Genomic DNA, 18,740 nt, shown 5'->3' on the forward strand with positions numbered 1-18,740 from the left:
TTGATTGGCGAGTTATATAAATGTTTCAATATTGATTATACAACAAACTACTTAAAATCCCCTTTTCATGACAGTTTATCAAAAATTATAGCTCGCGATTTGCGCTCGCATTAATGGTTAAAAATATATTAACTGATGCATCCTATTCATAATCACAAAAGTGAAAATGTCCAGGTTTTATGCCATGATATCATCAGATTTCGCACCCTCATTAGGCATTGATAAATATGATATCAATTTGATAATTAAATTGTCCCTTTTGTTTCATCTCGCGCTCTCTTTCTTTAAAATTTTTCAAAAATGTTCGCATTCTTTTATTGTTGAAATATGTGACACCTTCATGGCTAAGTGCAAGCAGTCCTTAACAGGTACCTTTTCAACAGGTACCAGTTCAAAAATTTTTTTTGCTCGCGCTTTGCGCTTGCATTATTAATACTCATCTTTTTCAGGATTTACAAATCATGAATAGAGTGTCTCGTTCAGTAAATATTATAGGACTAAATCTAGAATTTTTCCGCTCGCGCTTCGCGCTTGCTTTAATTGTTTACTCATATACCTATTCTTATAAAAAGTGCTTAGAATTTCCTTTCTTTAGGTGAAAATGTCAAAAAGATTCAGCTCGCGCTTCGCGCTCGCATTATTTGACTGTTAAATGCTACTTTAACGGGTATCTTTTTCATCAGTTCATTTCCGCTCGCGCTTTGCGTTCGTAGTAATCATTAAGTTGCATACATGTCTTTTTCAGGATAACAAACATTGCCCAGAATCAGTTCAAATTTTAGGAAAATATACATAAAATTTCCAAAAAATTAGCTCGGGCTTCGCGCTCGCATCATATAAATGAGGATTATGATATTATATATCAATTTATAAGAATAAAGCTAAGAGGTGACTAATGAGGACTACCCCTTCAAAGAAACAAACAAAAATTATCTTCGAGTTGCCGATCGGGGAAATATGGCTGAAACAAATTTCCGCCCCCCCCCCTATTGGCGAAGGCTGGATCCGCCCCTGTGTCCCCCCTACCTTTTGGGAGAGATTTCCGCTCCTGCTTCTCTTCGACATGTGAAACAAGGTTTTATTCCTCCCTGAACATGAGTGAGCAAAATCAATTTGAGGAGGGGATACAAAACAAAAATCATTTGGCGGGCTGTATCTGGGTTTCAAAAAGAAAACCACATTTTTTAAAAGTTCAATATCTGCTCTTTAACAGTGGCGTAGCTAGGATTTTTTTTCCCGGGGGGCACTGGGGGTCCTTGCTTTTTCAGGGGGGGGGGGGCACCGGCCATTTTTCCGGTGTGTGTGTATGTGTCCACAAGGGCGGATCCGACTTTCGCCAATAGGGGACGGGGCCCGAAATTATATATTCACCTATATCAGTCACTTGTTAGTTTTATTCTTATAAAACAACATAAACATAAAATAATCTCATAAGCCTTATAAAAAGTGCGAGCGCGAAGGGCGAGCGATTTTTTTTTTTTACTTTAATGTATTTTTTCCGGAAATTTAATTTTCTGGGCAATGTTATGTGTGATCCTGAACAAGATTCGTATGTACCCCCAAGCGCGAACAGAAATGTTTATCAACTGTTCTAGCATTATCGAAAAGGGACCTGTTAAGGACTGCTTACAGTTACCCACGAAGACGGTATATATTTCAATAATGCGAGCGCGAAGCGCGAGCAAATTTTTTGACATTCCGACCTTAAAAAAAATGGTCATTCTAAGCACTTTTTGTATTAATCAATGTTATAGGTATGTAACTAAACAATTGATGCGAGCGCGAAGCGCGAGAGGAAGAAAATTTAGATTTTAGACCTAAAAGCGGGACACTCTATTCATATTTTGTAAGTCATAAATATGATATAGTCAATTGGGTATCATTAATAATGCGATCATGAAGCGTGAGCAGACAATTATTGATATTCTGATGTAAAACTGGATAATTTAAGTACAATTTAAATAAAGAACATGCACGCTATCGCCCATGTTAAATATTTAGACCTAAAATCTGGGCATTCTGAATACATTTGTTTAATGGAACATTATGGAATACACGTAGACAATATGAACTTGGCAAACCAAACAATGTGACCACGCAGCGTGAGCTTAAAATGCTGATATGTAGACCATAAAACGGACATTTTACAGAGCACTTAAATTTATAAATGAAAAAAAAATAAATAATGAAAGCTCGATGTCCGAGCTAAAATATGTTTTGCATATTGACTTCAAAACTTGCTCCACATCATCCTATTGAGCAAGATATGGATCCCATCGAACAGGCAATTATGGCGCGAAGCGCCAGCAAAAATTTTATATAGTAATGAAAAGATTTTTTTGAATTGCAAGTATTCCCCTCACATTATTTCATTCAGTCGTCTTCCTCCTCTTATTTTCCTCTTCTTTTTTCTTCTGTCTTTCTTCTTTTCCTTTTTCTTTCTCCTTTTTTTTCTTTTCTTTTTTTTGCTCTGCCAATTTTTCTGGGGGGGGGGCACCTGGGGGGGGGGGCAGGTTCCCCCCAGGCCCCCCGTAGCTACGCCACTGCTCTTTAATTTGATACCTCAATTACGGAAAATGGTCAAAAAATAAAAAAGTTCTGGTTATTTTAAATAAGGCTTGATTTTCAATAATTTTATAAAATGAAGAGGTTTTACAGTTTAGCGTTCAAACTCACTCTACACTCCGTTTCGTTGACGATCAGACATGCATTAAGTCTTTTGTTAACCATGCAATAGCTTCTGTGGGAAACCGGTGAAAACAAGTTTAATGAAATTATGGAAATACAAGCAATTTTTCGAGGGAACTTAACCTTTTTACCAAAGAGCAGATATTGAACTTTTTAGACATGTGATTTTATTTTTGAAATTCAGATACCCCCCGCCAAATGAGTTTTTTGTATCTTTTTTTCTGGAACGCACTGTATATATTGCACAATGTCATTAAGTTATTTTTTTTGCTGAAAATTACCTGATGACCCTTCATCCAAAGTGATGCGAGTACAATTGATTTTGTTATCATTGATATGATAAATCATGTACAAAATGGTGAGTTGATGACATCATGATGACTTAATGACATAAAAAATAGAAGCGTTTGGTGACAATGATAAGGACGAAGATGATGGTGGTGATGAAGATGATGGTGATAATGATAAGGATGAAGATGATGGTGATAATGATGATGATAATGGTAAGGATGATGGTGATATGATGATGATGATGATGATAAGGATGATGATGATGATGAAGATAATGATAGTATTTTGATTTTTCTTTACAGGTATCTTAAAAGATTATTTCATCCAACACATCAATGAATACAAACGATAGATCAAGATTATATTTGCAATAAATTTGGTGCTTTTTATTGAAGCTTGCCAATGTAAATACCATTGCTTCTGAATATTTCATTGTTTCATCTCATCTCCATTTCATCTCATTTGGTCTTTTCAAATTTGCAGTAAAAACATATGAAGCCTCTTATCTTCCTTTTCTGTTCACTTCCTTTCAGAAGTAATATACATCATTACAATTCTTAAGAATACAGAGACAGCAACCTAAACCACATAATATATCATAAATATATTGATTTGAATTTACAAGAGAATTTTTAAAAGAGCACATAAAAACAAAACCATAAATTTCATATCACACTCATTTACCCCCAGCCAACCTCTTGTTGATATGTCCATTCACTTACGATTGAGGAGTTGTAGCTACATGAATTCAACTTGACAAAGCAATTACATTTGGGATATCTCCCTCCATTCGGATGGCAAAATAATTCATATTTATCTCACAAAATTTAAAAAGATGACCATTGAACTATCTAGTCCTATAACTCAGTGTTGTTGCTGATGTTGCCAAATGTACTCTGAACTAACTCAGGAATTCAGGGAGATTTCAGTGTCTTTATGAAGTAAGAGTTATGGTTACTTTTGACCTAAGTGACCTCATATTCACAATAGCATGACTCTCAACATCAAATTTGGTTTTGGCATGGTAGTACAATTCATATAATAGTGGAAATCTTTTTTTGTGTGTGTGTATATATTATTCAAAAGAGATTGTTCATAGCAATCATTGACTATGTTTGGTAAGCAAGAACCAGATGAACAGTTATTACACACTTATTCTGTGGTTGATTTTGATATCCTTCCCTGAACTGTATTTGGTGTGCTGGTGCCCTTTATAGAGAACACTCATGTCATTATACAATCTTGATGCATATGTTTTCATTGTGTGTCATTACGAACTATGTGCACAAGGTAACTTTGGTATGGTTTAGATCATAATGCTAAACCATGTACACACAGTCAAACCGACCCATGATAAAAACATGTGCATCACCCGTTTTATAGAATCGGGGCTTCTCATAAAAAAAGAAAGAAAAAAAAAACAATACTGAACACATGAAATTATTTACCACGAGCATAAATTTTTTTACAGGATGCATGGAATTTTACAGGATAACATGGCCAGCCTAAGCTTCTTTGCATTAACTGTTATTAGTTTTCATGTGAGACGACATCACAATGGCCTACTTGCGTGATATCATTTTAAATTGGCTATCGTAAAAAAAACATGTGATATCTATCATCTGCCCAGTAAAATTAAAATGGACAATGATTGACCAATCAAATTGCAGGGATTTTGATACCCATTCTTTAATAGCACATGTGTGTACATACACTTTCATGATTTGGTCTACTTGCAATAGAGGATTGAAATCAAAGACACCTTTTTCCTTCTGGTTGCAAAGCACTCTACAATTACCTACACTAAACAAACATAATGGCCACTCAACAGTGATCAATTTTCAAATGAGACTAATTGAGGAATAAAAACATCTTTATTGCTCAACTTCATTAACAACAGCTAATTATGTTCATAAACAAAATAAGAGGACCTTTGAGAGATTCTCGAACTGATTCTTTAGGAAGGTCAGTAGAGTAGCAGTGGAAGAAATGTAACCAGCACGTTAGCACAGTTGTGCAATAAAGAGCAAAATTAATTAATATCACACGAGTGATAATGCAATCTACCCCTCGGTAGACCAGCAGCAACATGATTGATGCTGCTGAGTAGGGCCATCCTCCCGTTTTCTATTTACCAATCCATATGTATAATTTTATATGTATTGTTATCTGTTTTTAACGGAAATAAATTCAATTCAATTCAATCTATATCCATTTATATTATAGAGTTACTCATTGTCATCTAACATAAAGCCTACACAAACATGTCAAGTTTATTCAATGAACATATTGCTCATGGGGTAATATAGTAATTGACTTTATGAATAAGAAACCATATAGTGATTAAAGGCACATTGAACAAATGTATTAGGGATCACTATGTCGCAAATGACCAGTTGCCATTTTCATATTGCATATTTAGTTGTAATTTTGATTATTGAATAACTCAAACCTACATTAGTGTAGAAAAAAAATTGCCAAAGAACAGTAATTCTCAAAGAATGCTCCCTTAAGAAATTCAATAATGATGAATACTCTCATCAATATTACCATTCTTGTGTTGATTATGAAGGCCAAACAAATGAACTAGTACAGGTTGACTGGCAAAGTTTGAAATTGATTCTAGGTATTAGCAAGTCACCAGACTGGTTTAATTTAACATGGTGTATAGTAGCAGGACAAACTTTAACCTAGGGGAGTGAGATTGACATTTAACAATCCATGACTCATTCCTTTAGAGCATTTAGGCATCATTTGAAACAAATTATCAATGCTATAACCAAAAAATGTCATAGCTATTTCATCATAATTTTCATAAAAAAAGAATTAGCATGAAAATAAATAAGTGTGATATTATTTTGGATTTTCAAATACATCAATTTCACTTTGTGGCTTTGTGCAGATGACTGAAAAATAGGCTGGCATTATAGACTAAACCCTGTTTACATTAGACTTGGAGGAAATAAACAAAGTACAACAGATAGCACTGTACGCAAATTGATTTCCTTAGCATTCCAGTAGCAGTCATTTTTCTTAAACATTTCAAGAGTTTTCTTTTTTTTCTTGCAATTGTTATGGGTATGTATGTTAAAGGAGAGTGAAACCTCTAGGGCAAGTTAGCTTGTGTGAAAGAAGAAAAACCAAAAAATGAAATCAACAAAAGTTTGAGTAAAATTGGACAAGCAATAAGAAAGTTGTTGAGATTACTCATGCAATGGAAATCTTCCCTTTGGCCGGGCAAACAAGATCTGTGATGTCACATATCTACAATTCATAGAGATGTATTATATTGACCCTAAAGCAATTTAGTGGATTGAAAATATGGTGCGCCATCTATTGTTGGGTACAGGTCAATTGTCTATCTTTGCAGTTGACATCACATGCAGGTTCAGGCAGTGCAAGTGTACTGTGATGCTTAAAAAATGAAAAACATATGAGAAATTCACCAAAAACAGTCTAAATTTTGCACAGAAATATTCAGGCAAATTTCTCTCCCATCTTTTGGACCCTAGGAAACAGCAATAGCACTAACGCATGCAAAAGGTGTCGACTTCTTCCCATGAGGAATTGTGAATTTCAGCCTGTCAGCTCCAACAATACACTGTATGGTGCATCGTATTGTGAATCCACCAAATGGCTCGCATTGATTCACGTGCAATGCAGCAGTGAAGAAATGAACGAGCAGCTGCCATCTTAAAGAGGGCAAAAGCATTTAGTTTATAGCTAATGGAAGAAAGTTAGATGTATCAACATTTTCAACAATTTTCACATGAGGGACTACAAATTTTGATATCTATGTAATCTGCTGGACACTGGTAGTTATAGTTGGCAAAAAAGGTGGGGGGGGGCATTGGCGCTTGAATATGCAATAATGTAAATGATTTTATACGCTTTAACCCCCTCCTAAAAAAATCTTTACAAATAAAGCACTCATCCCCATGTTGCAATAATTCTGTGTATGATTCTTTTTAAAGGTCTAATACACATTTTTATTTTATCTGGATCTTTAAATTTTCCTAAAAATTTAATCAAACTTGCTGATATTTGGCAAATTGGGGGAGGGATGGGCCTTATGGATGTCAATCCATAGTTGATGCCCCATTCTTTCAAAATTACCTTTTTATTTATGTTCATATCCTTAGTCCTATATCAGGCAAAATCAGATTAATTCAACTCTAATTTTGACTTTATTGAGATGATTCCTAATGAGTTTGATCACAGGCTAGTTGCATTTCATTAAAAAAACCCAACTGTCCCAGAGGCACTTTCAGTAACTTCCCCTACAAGCTAATTGATATTTATAATATGAAATATAGAATTATGATCTGTATTGTTAAGATTTAGAAAATGAACATTCGATTATAAAACGGGCACTATGTAGGTGGTCTGTCATATATATGATAGATCATCTTTCTTTATTGTTTACTTTAATATATAAATTTTGTTCCTACAATATCTTGTAATTGGGCGTGGCAATTTCCTTGATTTTCACTTCATGTCATAGTGGACATGTCCTGCCAATCTTTTCAAGGTCATTGGCATATGTGTACACGTGTCTTTGCCCATGATATCATTATGCAGCATGAATCTGTCCATTACATTCTGAGCAATTTGATACCACATTCAGCTTTTTTATGATCAATTATAGGAAATGTGCATCCATAAAGCATGCATGTGAGCTCTAATAATAGGTCATATATAGGCCAAAATATGCCTATATAAAATTCATTACATAGCTCATCAGAAAAATGGGGGCCCCAATTTTTTTTTTTCAATAACATCATGATGGCATCAAAATCTGATTTTGAAAATACAGTTTTGCATTTTATGACGTCATCACATTTAGGTAAATTTGATTCTAATGAATTCAAATGCTCTCAACTTTCTTACTATTCATTCAATCTTCCTCAAACTTTCTTCATTCTGTTATATAAATTCAAGTGGTTTCAGGGGTTTCATTCTCCTTAAAAAATATTTTGGTCTTTATGTGGGTTACACAAAGGACCATGGTCTCCTGCAATACAATTAAAATGTCATCTTTTCTTTACCAATCTTTTGTCTCTTGTTAGCCCTTTTCTTCAAGTTCCCTAACATGGACAAAACAGACTGTTCTTAAGTTCAGCTGGCTATGTTTGCAACTTAGACACATGATGCAGACTGGAATGCATTTCAACCTTATAACACTGTATTGATTTGTTTTACATGCTTTAGCTTTTCTTTAATCTTTCTACAGAATCCTGCACTGCTTTTATAGTTCAAGAGAGGTTTCTTCTTTTCATTCTTTTTTTTTTCATTGCACATGGAGTAAGAGAGACATAATAAGGTGATGAGAAGGCAAGGGGGAGGAGGTTAGAGAAAGAGAGAGAGGGGGAGGAGAAAAAGAGAGAGAGAGAGAGAGGAAAAGGGGGAGGAGACAGAGATAGAGGAAACAGAATAGTAGATATAAAATAAGAAAAATAATAGAGGAACACATTAAAAGACAGAAAATTTACTTGCCTGTAAGAAATACACACTTCTTTCACTGCAAAAAGTCATACTCTTCATAAATATCTGTTATAAATTTAATGCATTGCTCTTTACAACCATTCATTTCATTTCCATAACTACATTATCTTTCACTTTACCGACCCCGTTTAAATTTAAAATGGAAGCAAGTTTATCCATGGAAAGTTTATTTCTCACGTTATTCAGTAAGTACAGTGCCTCTTGCTCTTCAACTCTTGTCCTCCTTATATCCTGATCACAATGGAATGTAACAATGTTGGTTTTCTTGAACTATTTTTTTTCATAGTTTTCTATGAATCAGACTGTAAGTAGTCATTACATGATCATTCATATTACACACAAACTTGGTTTGAAAGACACAACCTGCAATAGTGTGTTACATAAGGCTTTTCTTATGTTAAATTTCAAAATGACTTGGAATTGAGAAGAGGTGCAAATACTGAAGGATATTTCAGGCTCAAGTCAGGATATAATTCATTTGTTTTACTAACTGAAAAATATTTTCAATGAAATTTATTCATTTGCCACTTTGAACTAGGGCAATCAGATACTTTCTAATAATATTTTATTTGTTTTATGAGTAATTTGTAAAGCTGTGTGTTGGCAACATAAGGACACCATGCATGCTTTGTGTCGGTCTTGTGGCTTCCAAAAATTAAATTCATGATTGATAATATTTATATTATATCATTAAAAAGAGAAAAGACCATAAAATCCCCCATGTATGAAATTCTTTTATGCCTTTTACCAGTACTTAATAAATAGTCTATGCTAAATTTGGAATTACATTTGCACATGAGTAGATGAAATTTGTGTTTCAAGAGCCCTATCCTAATCTTAAAAACTTGATAATTAATCAACAGCGATAGTTAGCTGACCCAGCCGATAGTCTGTAGCACACAAGGGTTCCCGCCCCTGGAAGCGTCGGTTAAAGCGCTGTTGGAGTTTGGCCCGTAGCTGCTGGCGCTGCCGGTGAACAGATTTGTGATTGGCACGGAAGTCTCGGATCTCCTCCTGGGAAATGAGTATCTCCTCCTCAGCCAACACAGACTCAGGCTGGAAGATAAAAAGATCATATGTCATATGATTTCTAACATTTTTATGATAATTTCAGTTATTTGCAGACGATGGTGATGATAATAAAATAAAGACACAACAGGCCTAACAATGCAAGATGAATCTGCTCTGACTTACAAGGAAACCCAACTCTATTGACTAAGATCTTTCGTCCCTTCTACACTTTCAAGGATGGAACATGGATCATCAAGGATATCAATACATGGTGATCCAGGGTGCCAAATTGTTGTTTCCTAGCATTGCCAGAGCGAAAGCAAAATTAACTGGATATTTATATGCTTGATACGCTCCCGAGATTGAACACTAGAGCCTGAATTTTGCCACTTCTTATCATCGGCATCTTGTTAGATTGAAGTTTCTTTCCTTTACAACATCTAAAGCACATGGCCATGAACACAGACTAATGTTCACATACGCAAACGAAAGAAAAATTTTGGCCCCAGATACACCCAGTGTCATTAAGGGCCTCCTGGTTCTTACACGGAGCCTCCCAGATGCATTCGGTAGCTATACGGGATGTACAAGGTAGCTACAAGGATGAACACAGATGATTATCTGCCTGTGTTATCCAGAATGAAAAAGTGAACATGTTCTATTTTTCTCCCAGATATGCTGGTACATCAAGGATGGCTCTAGATGAGTAGCTGGTATGTAAATGTTAACCCCAGACAGTAACACAGATGACCCTTGATTGACAATCCAGAATCATCTGTGTTCCTTCCGCGAAGGTGGCTTAAGGGGCTACATTGTGTGACTTTGTTAATACTGTTAATTCATGCATTAAATTGGAATTTAACATCCCATCAATTTTTTTTCGCAATTTGGATTTATTGCGCAAATTGTTGATGGAGAAGGGGGGAGCTCTAAGCTTGGATTGTGAAAGATCCATTTATAAGACTGGAAATTCTCTCTCTAGTCTTACCTCTATCAGCATGTCCTGTAACCGCATCGTCCAACCTACTGCCCTTCTAAGTTGGTCTTCATTAGCGCACTGACATATTTTCTGTATTTGGGAATTCTCTCCCCTGTCCTCTTGAATCTGTATGATTAAAAGTAAATATTCAGTAACTAGAAATATCACTAAAGTGATATAATACCCCCATCCTTTGTTGTTACCATGGTTATGCAGTTTCCAACTCATTGTATGTCTTTACCCCAAGAAGAATATTTAGGTCAACTTTCACAAAAATTGTGGAATGCCTCTGGCCGTCTCACCTGCATCACGCGGTTCAATATAGCAGCAGTGCTGACTTTGAATACTACTCTAACTCGCACAAGATGTTCAGTGATACATGGTTACTCTTATGTCCACTTTTTATGAACTAGACCAATAAACTTACAGAGATATGATGGTTATTCAACAAACAAGTGGAATGCCTCTGGCCGTCTCACCTGCATCACGCGGTTCAATATAGCAGCAGTGCTGACTTTGAATACTACTCTAACTCGCACAAGATGTTCAGTGATACATGGTTACTCTTATGTCCACTTTTTATGAACTAGACCAATAAACTTAGAGATATGATTATTCAACAAAAAAAAACAACATGGCCAAAGTTCACTGACCTTACATGACCTTTGACCTTGATCATGTGACCTGAAACTCGCACAGGATGTTCAGTGATACTTGATTACTCTTATGTACAAGTTTCATGAATCAGATCCATAAACTTTCAAAGTTATGATGGTAATTCAACAGATACATCCAATTCGGAGAAAGTTCATTGACCTTTGACCTTGGTCATGTGACCTGAAACGCGCACAGGATGTTCAGTGATACTTGATTACTCTAATGTCCAAGTTTAATGAACTAGACCAATAAACTTTCAAAGTTATGATGGCAATTCAACAGATACCCCCGATTCGGCCAAAGTTCATTGACCCTAAATGACCTTTGACCTTAATCATGAGACCTGAAACTTGCACAAAATGTTCAGTGAATCTTGATTACTATTATGTCCAAGTTTCATGAATCAGATCCATAAACTTTCAAAGTTATGATGGGAATTCAACAGATATCCCCAATTCGGCCAAAGTTCATTGACCCTAAATGACCTTTGACCTTGGTCATGTGACGTGAAACTCATGCAGGATGTTCAGTGATACTTGATTAACCTTATGTCCAAGTTTCATGAACTAGGTCCATATATTTTCTAAGTTATGATGACATTTCAAAAACTTAACCTCAGGTTAAGATTTCGATGTTGATTCCTCCAACATGGTCATGTGACATGAAACTCTAATAGGATGTTCAGTAATACTTGATTAACCTTATGGCCGAGTTTTATTAACTAGGTCCATATACTTTCTAAGTTATGACGTCATTTCAAAAACTTAACCTCAGGTTAAGATTTGATGTTGACGCCGCCGCCGCCGTCGGAAAAGCGGCGCCTATAGTCTCACTCTGCTTCGCAGGCGAGACAAAAACCCCAACATGGCCAAAGTTCATTGACCTTACATGACCTTTGACCTCGATCATGTGACCTGAAACTCGAACAGGATGTTCAGTGATACTTGATTACTCTTATGTACAAGTTTCATGAATCAGATCCATAAACTTTTAAAGTTATGATGGTAATTCAACAGATACACCCAATTCGGCCAAAGTTCATTGACCTTTGACCTTGGTCATGTGACCTGAAACGCGCACAGGATGTTCAGTGATACTTGATTACTCTAATGTCCAAGTTTAATGAACTAGACCAATAAACTTTCAAAGTTATGATGGTAATTCAACAGATACCCCCGATTCGGCCAAAGTTCATTGACCCTAAATGACCTTTGACCTTAATCATGAGACCTGAAACTTGCACAAAATTTTCAGTGATGCTTGATTACTATTATGTCCAGTTTCATGAATCAGATCCATAAACTTTTAAAGTTATGATGGTAATTCAACAGATACACCCAATTCGGCCAAAGTTCATTGACCCTAAATGACCTTTGACCTTAATCACGAGACCTGAAACTTGCACAAAATTTTCAGTGCTGCTTGATTACTATTATGTCCAAGTTTCATGAATCAGATCCATAAACTTTCAAAGTTAAGATGGGAATTCAACAGATATCCCCAATTCGGCCAAAGTTCATTGACCCTAAATGACCTTTGACCTTGGTCATGTGACGTGAAACTCATGCAGGATGTTCAGTGATACTTGATTTACCTTATGTCCAAGTTTCATGAACTAGGTCCATATATTTTCTAAGTTATGATGACATTTCAAAAACTTAACCTCAGGTTAAGATTTCGATGTTGAATCCTCCAACATGGTCTAAGTTCATTGACCCTAAATGACCTTTGACCTTGGTCATGTGACATGAAACTCTCATAGGATGTTCAGTAATACTTGATTAACCTTATGGCCAAGTTTTATTAACTAGGTCCATATACTTTCTAAGTTATGACATCATTTCAAAAACTTAACCTCAGGTTAAGATTTGATGTTGACGCCGTCGCTGTCGGAAAAGCGGCGCCTATAGTCTCACTTTGCTTCGCAGGTGAACTTTGACAAAAATTGGGGAAGTACTTTGATCCAAAATGAGTTTTCCTGGATTTCTTGCCATAATATGTGGTCACCATGACGACACACTATCTGACAAATACCAAAAAGGCGTCTTGCACATCTTTAGCTCAAGAACAATGTATGTGCAATATCTCATGGGCATAGGCCATGAAATGAAAAAGAAGTTCAATCTGCATGTTTACACATGAACAAAATAGTGTCTTACCTATCTTCATCATAAGACATATGTGAGCTAAATTTCATGAGAATTGTAATTGCACCAAGTTCTGATAACAACAATTACTTCTAAGTACAATTGCATCGCAGGCCAGCGCACCTCCCCTTTTACGCGAATGTTGTCAGCGCTGAAGCAACGCATCAGATCGGTCTTGATGTCATTGTCTACGGTAAATCTGATTGGCTCAAATTATCAAATTCAGAGAAGAATCACAGGAAAATTTTGCAGTTACAATGCATTGCAATTGGCTCTCATTGGAATTGTGCAGCATAGAGTGCACTGGGCTTAAAAAAACTGAAGGCAAAATAATTTGATTTGTTTACTCCATACTAAGATGAGAGGTGAACGATATAACAGGAATAAGGAAACATGTGACACAGGAAATTAAAGGAAGACAAGGAAATTATTTCATTTCCTGGGAGAATCTGTTTGCAGAAAAATAAACCATGTGAATTATAAGAAACCATCTGCAGTAATTCAGGGGGCAATGAAGAAAAATGGGTTTTAACCCTAGGATATTTTAGTATCACAACTAAGCCACCACACAAAATTCTATGACTGTCTTGCTTGCCAACTTTTTATTTCCAAGTCTTGCTCATCTTTCGAGACCATTTTCCTGACACACTGTCATGACGCTGTGTCACATTTTATACATGCATGTCAACCCTAAATTGCTCAAAAATGTTTTTCATTTACAAAATTAATATTAACTGTGTTTTCAAACAAAAATACTAAATGTATGATTTTTACTTTTGTTAGTTCAAATGGATGAATTTTATGTTGCTTATGATCACAAGAGAGTCCCATACAAAGCTCATCAAAAACAAAACAAATCAATATACAAAAAAATCAGCCTTTTTGGGGGGGTATTTGTGTCAAAATGAAAATTTTCACCGAAAATTAGCATTCTCCAACTGTGAGTTTAAGGCAAAAATTCGTGCAGTTATTGGGATAATTAATTACTTTAAAAGTATAAAAACTTTTACTTCACTTACTAAATAGTAGTTTACATTCATCTATTTTCATACAATTTTTTTTGTGGTGATTGACAGCCAAGATGAGGGGGGGGGGCTCAAATCAACCCCACCCAACAAAGAACCCAGTTAAAATACGGTTAAGCAACATTTTCAAAAATAAAAACAATCTTTTTTTTAATGTGAGGGAGAAAATCAGTATATCTGAATAACCGTTGATTAAAATCACAATCATAACAAATATTTGTCAAACAAATAAATGAATCTACATCTCTCACTATTAATGTTGTGGTCCTTAAAGAAAATTCATGTACCGTATTTGTCATTTATATCTTAGAATGTGTGGGTGAAAGTCAGGGAATCAGATGTTTAAATTCATTTTCTATCAAAATTATAATACTTGCTATATGAAAAAATTGTTTGTTCCATCTCTACTTTTACTACATAAAACCACACATGTATGTACTTGTAGGATTCAACTAGGGGAGCTAGATACCATGCTGTGTATGATGTGTACTTTTCAGAATATGTGGGGGTGAACGTTAGGATATCGAAATAAATAAACATTGGTTTATTTGACAACACAATTAAAGTCGCTGGGGTATTAACCCTAATAGTCCAGGGGTAACATGATTCTTGTCATTCCCTTAAGATCTCAGTCGCACGATTGTTAACAAAAAATTTGCAAGATGGTAGACAATGACATAATCTATGTGGTTGCTTAGGTGAATTGCATCAATATACTTTTTTAAAAATGAATTATGCAAATTAATTAATGAAATCATTTTGATTCCTCTAATTCACTGAATAAAGCTCCTAGCATGCTATTTTTTAGTGAAAATATACATTATATCATTGCTATTTCCCAACTAGACTGTATCAAAGCAGATCAGGCCCATACCTCTGAATGAGAACAATGTGTTGTTGGTAATGGTTGACCACCATTGCATTTGAACCGTCCATTGACCACAGTAGCATCACCATTGCCTTGGTTGACATCACAGTCTGCACAGATCTCATCGTCACCATTACATTGGTCTACATCTTCACCTGGTCCATAGAAAAGATAAAGAAAAAGATTAGGGGTACCTTGTACCTTGAAGAGTAATCCCTTTCAGCAGCTTCAAAGCTATCCAGAACATAAACAGACCTGTATTTCACCAATAAACAGGTATGATACATGAACATTATGCACAAAGAAATTTGTTTAACAATCAATAAATGTCATGTACTGCTCTGTATATTCCACACTTTGCCCCATATGTTCAAGTCCTAGTATTCCCGCAGCCAGCGGGGTCAGCCTTCCTAATAGTCCGGTAGCCAGTGGGTTCAGCCTTGCTATAAAGGTTACAAATTTTCATCTTCATGGCAATTTCGTATGTATGTCCCTTGGTAATGAAATGAGCGTCTGGCTGGTCGTTGATGGTGGTGGATATGGCCAGGAGGGCCATGAAAAGAACCTCTCAAAAACTAGGCTAGCCTAGCTGAAAAATTAACCTCATGAAATTAGTGATATTGTTGTGCATAGCGTCAGGGTCATTGAAAAAAACATTTTTTTTATGGTGGCGGGAAGCCAAAAGATGCAAAAAAGCGGTGCGTCAAAATTTATGAATCTTAAGTGGTCTGAAATCGTTGACTAGCATAATGCAAGACCTTTCCAGCTAGGTGACCCCTCCCTGGCTTGTCAACGCCTGGAGAAGGCTCGTTTGTCCTCTGCCTGTATAATTGGCTTAGCCCTACAGTTTGCAGCTTAACGTAAGTCTAGTGCTTTTTCACAAGATCTGATATAATAAAATAATAATCCATTACCAAAAAGCTAAAAAAAAAGAGAAAAAAGAGAATGCCTTGAAACATTCTCAACCCCAAATATGAGTAAAATGGATATTATAGAAAATAACATAAATAAAAAAGATACACATTTCCTATGAATCTACACAGAGATAGAAAAGGATGGTTCTTTTAACCTAATAACAACTTTGAAAATTGTTTCATGGGTGATGTACATGCCATCATCCATGATATAAACTACAGAATGTATTCAAATTAATTGATGATATATCAACTATGCTACTTACCTTGCATGATATCATCATCACAATGATTACACATGCCTTCAGAACAAGCAATATCTGAACTGTCTCTAGAGCTCTGGCCACAGTCTTCTCCACACTCCACACCACTGGAATAGTCTACATTGTCTGTACGATAGGTAGATAGATGATGGACGGCATCCCCTTGGCTTAGGGAACATGTACTGCATTCTAGGTTGGCTGTGTTATCATTCAAATCATTGGCAGGATCACACTGGAAAAAAAAACAAGTGAAAATAGTCATAATTAATGGTTCTTCTCTTATTCAATGGGGCTATATTTTAAAAATACCAACAACATGGTCAAATTGACCCTAAATGAACTTTGATCTTAATCATGTGACCTAAAACTCATGCAAGACGATCAGTGATACTTGATTACCCTGATGTCCACATTTCATGAACTAGGTCCGACTAATTTTTAAGTTAGGACATTTCAAAACTTTATCTTGGTTTAGATTTCAGTGTTGATGACTGTGCCACTGCTATAGTTTTAACTCTGTTATGCAGGCGAGACAAAATGACCATGAAAATTAAAAAATCCTATTAAACCTTTGTTTACTTATTTTTATTGATCGCCTAGTGACCTGAAATTACATTAATCTATTTGCCGATACTAGATAACCATTATATGTACCATATTGAAATAGATGGATTATCAGTGATACTTGGAATACCTATATGTCCATGTTTCATGAACTAGGTCCATATAATTTTTAAATTATGATGACATTTCAAAAACTTAACCTTGATATCAATGTTGATATTGCCCTCGCCACCGCCATATTTGTAAAAGTGGTGCCTATAGTCTGGCTCTGCTATGCAGGTGGGACATAAATAAAAATGAATAATTTTGGACCAACCAAATATCATATACAATATATAATATACATCACGCGTGTCAATTTTCATTGCTTTTATGCAATCAAAAGCCAAGATATGAGTTGATGGTGGGGGGCATTCCAAGTCTTTCCAGACTCCCAAATAACAGTCTTATTAAGGTTAATGTGAAAAGGTGTATAAATGATAAAGAAAAGTTTTAATTACCTCGCATGATCTTTCCTGAGGAATGATAGAAACTTCCACTTCCTTCATGACCTGTGACCTTTGACCCAAGTTCTTCTCCGTTTCAGGTGAAGCGTTGCTTTTGTTTTTCTTACGAGCTTTCTTCTTGAGTTTCTTCTGTTCTTTCTTCTCCCTCTTGGCTCTGTCAGCCTCTGTGATTTCTTCACATACCAGCTCTAATCTAGACATGCCTTCCTTGGATTCTAAAGCCATCTGTTGAAGAGATTAGTTTTAATTACTCCATTGTAACTGCATCATACATTATGAGGGTACATTCAACTTGGTTAAAGATCTAATCATTAAGTACACTTATTTATTATCCAGAGCTGTGTTATATATAGTAGAGGCTTTGTGATATGCTGTATTGGGATGAAAATGCAGAAAATCATACACAGAGATGCCAACTTTTGGAAATCAGAATTAGGGAGGATTTGCAACTGCCACCAAATTATGTGCGCATAGCGCTCGACTCTTGCGGCCGGGGTCTAGATGGGTTTCTAGATGCTCTCTGGTGCAATCTGACCCTTATTTTGGGGCATTTCACGTGTTTTTAAATAAACATTGTTCCCACTTTTTTAACATAAAAAATATCAAATATGCATTTTTACATGTAAAAAAAATGAGAGGACAAAACTCAAAAGAAGTACCTGTTCAACAATTAATAATAAGGAGGAATTATCACTATCGGCTATAGGCAGGTTATGTTCCACTATAAATCCAGTAAAGAAAAGCTCAGCGCTGGTCCCTTGCTTGGTGAAATAAAGACAACAGGGTACTAGTGGAGCTCGAAGATCTTGTCATCGCAATGTCCGTAGGCCTACATCTAGCATCTATGCCGTTTGCTCCCGAACGAAAGTGCTTCCGAATTATCATCACGACCTCCCTGCTAAACTGAAATGTCCACGCTGCAAATTGCGCAAAATGCATGGTAAATTCCTCTTTCCGACCACACAGGTACTGGAGACTGTATTCAGTCTTATACTTCTGAGACCATTTCTTGGTCTTCTTTTGTTGATTTTCCGCCATTTCGTGTCAATATCAACCCATCAATACGCCGAAATCACACACCGATATTCCACCGCACGACTCGACAAATCCAGTGGCCGCGAGCGCACACGCCTCGCGAAGCTAGCCGGGCCTACCGGCCTGGTGCACAGTGGATTCCCGTTGGGCATATCACATGCACCAGCTTTTCGCTGCTCCTTATTTGTCTACTTTTCACACAGAATTTAGTAGCAGCGAACGTAATGGAGTTACTACATGCTAAAGTTAGCAGACGATACATGTCCTTCCAAACCAATTTGATCAAT

At 36.0% G+C, this 18,740-nt stretch overlaps 1 protein-coding gene across 2 annotated transcripts in view; it reads right to left on the reverse strand.

The window, feature by feature from the left end:
* Window positions 1-7,108: 7,108 nt before the first annotated feature.
* Window positions 7,109-18,740, reverse strand: part of LOC121409240 (gametogenetin-binding protein 2-like) — a 30,215-nt gene continuing 18,583 nt past the window's right edge. For both annotated transcript variants that reach the window (XM_041601111.1, XM_041601110.1), the window contains exons 10-14: window positions 17,413-17,643; window positions 16,352-16,580; window positions 15,178-15,326; window positions 10,484-10,600; window positions 7,109-9,540 (exon numbers count right to left, since the gene is read on the reverse strand). In XM_041601111.1, coding sequence (XP_041457045.1) covers window positions 9,337-9,540; window positions 10,484-10,600; window positions 15,178-15,326; window positions 16,352-16,580; window positions 17,413-17,643 — 930 coding nt within the window. In that variant the 3' untranslated portion in view covers window positions 7,109-9,336. The remainder of the gene's footprint in view (window positions 9,541-10,483; window positions 10,601-15,177; window positions 15,327-16,351; window positions 16,581-17,412; window positions 17,644-18,740) is intronic.

This window comes from Lytechinus variegatus, chromosome 2 (genome assembly GCF_018143015.1).
Source record: "Lytechinus variegatus isolate NC3 chromosome 2, Lvar_3.0, whole genome shotgun sequence".
Taxonomy (NCBI): domain Eukaryota; kingdom Metazoa; phylum Echinodermata; class Echinoidea; order Temnopleuroida; family Toxopneustidae; genus Lytechinus; species Lytechinus variegatus.